The sequence below is a fragment of the Sinocyclocheilus grahami genome, unplaced genomic scaffold (genome assembly GCF_001515645.1).
Source record: "Sinocyclocheilus grahami isolate Dianchi unplaced genomic scaffold, SAMN03320097.WGS_v1.1 scaffold377.1, whole genome shotgun sequence".
Lineage (NCBI taxonomy): Eukaryota > Metazoa > Chordata > Actinopteri > Cypriniformes > Cyprinidae > Sinocyclocheilus > Sinocyclocheilus grahami.
Window position 1 is genome coordinate 1,002,615 of NW_015505556.1, and position 6,332 is coordinate 1,008,946.

Sequence of the window (6,332 nt, forward strand, 5' to 3'; positions counted from 1 at the left end):
GCCGGAGCGATGATTCAAAAACATGAAAACCCATTATAAACGAGGCATTCGTTGCATCCAGTGGGGATATAATTATGGATTATAATGACTTGTACTGTCTTTTTACGCGTTGCGTTGCATCGTGCTGCGTAAACCTAAAACCTGTCTGCATTTGTGATCGGAGAAATGACAAACAACAAGCCCTATTCTACACTGCCCAAAAAACTCGCTTTAAACATAAAAAATATAAAAACTCTTTAAATATAAAAAAATTTACTTACAGTCTGTGAGTCAGAACAGCCGGCATTGTAGTCTACTCTACCAGGATCAGGAAACAGTCCTCCATAAAATGTGCTGCACACATCTGAATATTTGGGTAGAAGTGTTCTGGAACAGTGTTGTAAATACAACTTAACCACTGATTTCTAATCGTGTCCATTTTTGGAACCGTGCGCAGAATGATGCGCTTGAAGCAACATGGAGTCACAGTGCAGCGCTCCAGATAGAAAAGTTCAGTGTAGTGTATTAAATCTGTGCGATAGTTTATTGAGCCTTTTCTTTTAACAGTTTTAAATTTCAGTTCCTGTGTGCGTGAAGAACAATTCATAGTGCTCTCTACTCCAGTGTAGTGATCTCTAACGGACACCCGGTAGAAAGTAACATGCTTTAGAATTGGCACTAAACTCCTGCAAAATAAAGTCCTTTTATGCAAAACCACATATGTTTATCTATAATATCTCTTATTATACATCAAGTATAATAATAGGAACATTGTATCATCCTAGAGAAAGTTTTGTCATCTTGACTGTCGTAACCAAACGCGACACGCTGTTTGAATGCTGAATGGAGGATGACAGACAGCTGCAGCGGAGAGAAGAGTTTACGTGAACTTGAATTTAAAGACTTAAATATTCATCTGTACCTCACATTAAACTGTGGAACGGTCTCAGAACACTTGAAATATAGTGCACGGAAACTTTATGGTGCTTTATAATATTTTCGTGGGGCTTAACAATAACACAATAGTATACGCACAATAACGGATTTGGATCGGTCTCGTCTGACCGATACCCTGATCAAGCAGAAAGTGTTAGTATCGGAGCAATACCGATACTAAATAACGGATCGGCACACCTCTACCTTTTATATGGCTCGAAAGCACAGACTCTTCCATGAAATACAGACTTAGCAGGAGGCTACTCAAGTATTTAGCTCTTGTTTTAACCATATTTGTCATTTTCAAGCAATTGCTGACTGAAGCGGCAACCTCCCGGCATGTTTTTATCTCCCGCTCTGCTCCATCAGAGGGTGCGCTGCGTGCGTTAATAAAGATAACACTACAGCCACACGCGCAGACTCGAGTGGAGCTGTTTTAGGCTAATTTTATGTATAAAAAATTTTTAAATAACGAACTATTCAATAAGAAAGTGAATTATTATTAAACCAATGCAACTGCATTTTCAAGCACTCTATCCAAAATCCAAGCATTTTTCAAACCTTCAAAACACTACATTAAAATTCAAGCATTTTCAAGGAATTCAAGCACCCGTACAAACCCTGGAATGATTTCCGAAGAATCATGTGACACTGAAGTCTGGATTTTTTCCATCACAGAAATAAATCACATTTTAAAATATATTAAAATAGAAAATATTTATTTTAAACTGTGATAATATTTTATAATGTTACTGATTTTACTGAATTTTTGATCAAATAAATGAACCTTAGTGAGCACGGGAGACATCTTTCAAAAACATTAAGAAATCTTACTGGCTCCAAATTTTTGATGGTAGTGTAGATAGGGCTTTCTTAAAAATAATAATATTAATATGTTTTAAGCCAGAACATCTAATATAAAGCATTACCTTCACTTGTCTGGTTAAAGCATCATTCATCACTTACTAAAATACTCAATACAGTTTTGTAGATCAAATAAAAGGCTTTTAGTAGATGGTTACAGTGTGAAACTGTCGGATAAGTTCAAAAGCAAGGTTGTAGCGTGTTATGCATGTTTTATAGGGCTTTAACCCTTTCACTGTCACCCCCCATTTTTTTTTTAAATAGGCATGCAGGTGTACTATCCAAACTTAAATTGTTGTAATTTATGAACATTTTGGAATACAGACATAATGTTGGTCTCTTTTTAAAGAAGAAAATCAGCACATTATCGCAAGAGTAGATTTTTTTCAAAGAATTTAAGTATCAAAAAGTTATAGTGGTTTAAATTTACTGTAAAGAAAATGCACTTTTAATTTAATTTAATATATAATAAATATTTTACATATCAGGTTTTACTCTAAAATTGGTATAAAATAAGTTATGTTCCAAATTTGAAGTTGATATGAAAAAAATTGAGGTTCCTGTGAGATTTTATTTAGGGCATTATACCACAAACAGCCACCGGGTGCCATCCAAACTCAATTGAATTTTTTTAAATGCATTTTTTTGTCACAAATGTCTAGATTTCTCTGTCAATATTACTTCTCTCTCAAAATAACGGAAATATGGAATCCTGAGACTCAGACCTTTCCAATGATATGTTTTTTGTCAAGATTATAAAAAGTTTTGATTTTAAAAGACCGTAATTTATTTTGTAATATGACACTTGACACTGCCCACTAAGGGGGAGGAGACCGCCAAAAGATTTTAAAGTACCATTTCCATGGTAACACAATGTCTGATTTCAAAATGGTTTTCACAGGATGAATCTTGGGCTTCTAAGCTTTCAAATTATATATGATTTATGATGATTACTAAAAGATTTGATAAAAGACAACAAAAAAAAAGAGCGCCAAATGTCCCACAGGTGGGACGGTGACAGTTAAGGGGTTAAAAACCACATCGGCCAGAGTCCACATGAAATTGTGCGGCAAGCACATGACAAACCTGTAATGCTTTCAGTGGAGGAGTGTAATCACAGTTTATACCTCCTCCATGTGTAAAGGTCAACAGCTTAAGTTTCAAAGTTATTACAATGTCTTTAAATCTACATATCTGCTCAATGGCTATTTATATACTTTCCTGTAAAACAGTTTTATGCCCTGAAATCATTTATCTGTTGTTTAACTTGTATTAAGGATTACGTTCTTAAGTTCTTAAAGGGACAATTCACGCATAAATGAAAATTTGTATGACTTTCTTTATTCTGAAGACTGTTTTAACTGTTTTTGCATATACAATGAATGTCATTGGAGTCTAAAACACTGAATGAAAATGTATGAAAACACACACACACACTCACAGACATTAAAAAAAAAAAATCTTATTTTGGGAACTCCATACTACTTATACATGAGTGCCATATGTAAGGTCTGTATACATTTTTGTCACTTTTATCATTCTTCTTTTCTTTCAGTTCTTTGCCATAGTGGTGACTCTGTTATACGGAGCTAGCAGCTACTTTGCCTATTTAGACTGGAGGGGTGAAGGGCAAAATGCAGCGGCGAGTACAGTGCCTGTGTAGACCATCCTCCGATTAACATTCTCAGTCACTATGTGAGGACACTTTGAAGGTGATATTACTCAGATTATTTGGCACTGCTGAAAATCCTCTTCAGGAACTTCCAACAACCCTTCTGTATAATGGTGCCGTGGGGTCAGTAAGATTTTTTTTTAAAAGGAAGCGCAATGGCGCTGCATGTCGGCACACTTCCCACTAGGCTATCAGCACCTAGAAACACTATTTTAAATTGCAATAACATTTAGCAGTATTACTGTTTTTATTGTATGTTTACAGTGGCCGAGAGAGCTCGACGCGCTGCACATGCAAACACATGCAAATAGAAAAAGCACCAGCAAATTAAGAAAACATCTTCATCAGTTTGACAACACGTGCTGCAAATGCTCACAACACAAACAAAGAAACGTGCAAGTAGCACAGACCGCAATAAAATTACCCCAACAAATTTTTTTCTTTGGCGTATTGATTACCATTTGTATAACCACAGTTGTACATATACCATGGTTAAACTATGGTTAGTGTAGTAAATCCATGGTTTAACTATGGTAACCATTTTTTAAAATATATATATATTATCAATGTATTAATTAACTTTAATAGTAAAACCATAGGTTATGGCTTTTTTTGTAAGGAAAGTTGTAAAAGTAAATTAACCAGCTTACATAACCTTTCAGTTACAGTGTATTTCGTCAGCTTATTGCAGCTAATATTAATTATATATATATATATATATATAAAAAGCTAAGAAATCCTATGATCGGGATGTTAAAATAAACAAAAATGTCACCTTTCAGAGCAAACATTGATAAATATGTCCCAGCCATGTTTGTTACTTCGCGGTTCCTTTAAACATTTCCGAGGCGGCCTATTTGCAGCGCGTTTCTTTGTTTGTGTTGTGAGCATGTGCAGCACATGTTTTGTCAAATTGATGAAGATGTTTTCTTAATTTGCAGGTGTTTTTTCATTTGCAGCGCGTTGAGCTCACTCGGCCACCGTTTATGTTTGATCAAATAAATGCAGCCTTAGTGAGCATTAAGAGATTTTTAAAAATACAAACATTTTACCAGCCCCAACTTTTAGTGTACTATTTTTAGATAAACTAAATTATTTAAGCAAATATGTATTTAAGTGGTGAGTGGTGAACTTTACATTATTGTAAAGTTATGCTTAAGAATGTAATTGTTTTGAGCATAAAATGCTTTGATAAAATATAATTAAAAACCATTGTATTTATTTTTCATACACAATGCTCAAATATCTATATATACAAATAATAAACAAATGTACACAATAACGCAACATTCATCAAGTAAGAACAACACATTCTTCAAAGTAAACATGAGAGTAACAACAAAACTAAGCATTATTTTGAAAAGCTCTTATGAGTCTTTCCTTCTCATTGTCACTCAGAAGATATGAGAGACATCCAAAACATGGACTCAGCATCACATTAAAAGCATGAAAAACTATGTGATTATTTACGTTCTTTCTGGTAACTGTATAAACACTTTTAATTCTGTAATTTACTTGGAAAGACTTGCAAGTCTTTTAAATGCAAAAAGGGTCTTTTAGATCGGTTTTCATATCAGGCACGTTGTATAATACTTTTGTATCGAAAAGCCCTTTATGATTGTCAAGTGAAAGGAATTATTTTGGTATATTTGCAATAAAGTGGCAGCTTTGCGATACTCAAATGCTCATTATAGCTTTCTACATCAGTTTGGTCAGAAACAGCAATAGTGCGTACAGCTGCGCTGTAGGCCAACAAGATATGAAAGACTGATCCAGACCGAGCGGATTTTGTGACAGATGAATACTGTGTTAGAGGAGTCATACCGGATAAGCTGACAGTTAACCCCAATGTTACGTTTAAACATTAACCTAAATTAAACAGATTCCCTTCTGTCAAGTATAACAGTGGCTGTTGTTTTGGGATGTGTGGGAATAATTATGTTGACTGACCAAGTTCATTTACATGAGATGCCCATTGGTTCAGCTGGATTGTGAGGCCATGCTAGAGGTCAGAGGTGAAGCGGAAGCAGAATTTAAAGATTTCACCACCAGTCCGGTACTAAGGTCCAATCCTCTGCCCTCCTTTTCCTACAAAAAGAAGGCGGCAAATAAGTTTCTGCCATATTCTACGGCAAGTTTATAGCTTCTGTTCATGATAGAAGAAAAGTAGGCCAAATTTTATCGTAGAAGGTGATTACGTGTCAGGTTATTTTATTATAGACAAGAATTACTTTCGAACTGGGCAGAACAGCTTTTCTCTGAACTGTAACACATTCTAAATAAACATTAGTTTACATTATGAAACCTATATTTTGTAATATAAAGAAAAACAGATTTGTACTTACTGCTCTGTAATCAATGAACATCTCTTTAAAGGCCATAAAGTCAGTGAAAGTGAGTAGCATGTCAAGTATGTCACCTGAGACTTCATCTTTGTGCTGTCTAATTGAGAAAGATAATAATCAGAAAAGTAATTTGGGTCACAATCATGGAATAATGTTCCATGCATACTGTCTTATGTAAATACCTCCATCTAGTGGTAAATTATGTGTATTACCAAAAGATTTTGGACCAGGTTTTATTAAAATAAAAATAATACAGTACTAACAGTACTATAGGGAGTAGAAAAAAACATTTTCCAATATTTTACACATTTTTTATAATAATAATTTTCCACAGTATAAATAGAGTATTCATACATGAAAATATAAAGCTGCCTTCTAGATTTTAGTAAGTGGCTTCTCATATGAGGATTATCATTTTTGAGGGTTTGTAGCATCTAAAAGACTGGAAACCCCTGTTTTATACTGACTTTATAGCTGGATTGCTATACTCATATGGATTGTATATTGGTTTTTTTTTTTTATAAACATTTTTTTTG

At 34.3% G+C, this 6,332-nt stretch overlaps 2 protein-coding genes across 3 annotated transcripts in view; one reads left to right on the plus strand and one right to left on the minus strand.

Annotated features, from left to right (window-relative positions):
- Positions 1-3,713, plus strand: part of LOC107549654 (plasmolipin-like) — a 10,160-nt gene extending 6,447 nt beyond the window's left edge. For both annotated transcript variants that reach the window (XM_016230824.1, XM_016230825.1), the window contains one exon: positions 3,335-3,713. In XM_016230824.1, the coding sequence (XP_016086310.1) occupies positions 3,335-3,442 (108 nt within the window). In that variant the 3' untranslated portion in view covers positions 3,443-3,713. The remainder of the gene's footprint in view (positions 1-3,334) is intronic.
- A 956-nt stretch (positions 3,714-4,669) lies between these two features.
- The window catches only part of arl2bp (ADP-ribosylation factor-like 2 binding protein), a 3,058-nt gene continuing 1,395 nt past the window's right edge, over positions 4,670-6,332 (minus strand). Inside the window, exons 6-7 of the mRNA XM_016230821.1 lie at positions 5,797-5,893; positions 4,670-5,539 (exon numbers count right to left, since the gene is read on the minus strand). Of these exons, the coding sequence (XP_016086307.1) occupies positions 5,432-5,539; positions 5,797-5,893 (205 nt within the window). The 3' untranslated portion in view covers positions 4,670-5,431. The remainder of the gene's footprint in view (positions 5,540-5,796; positions 5,894-6,332) is intronic.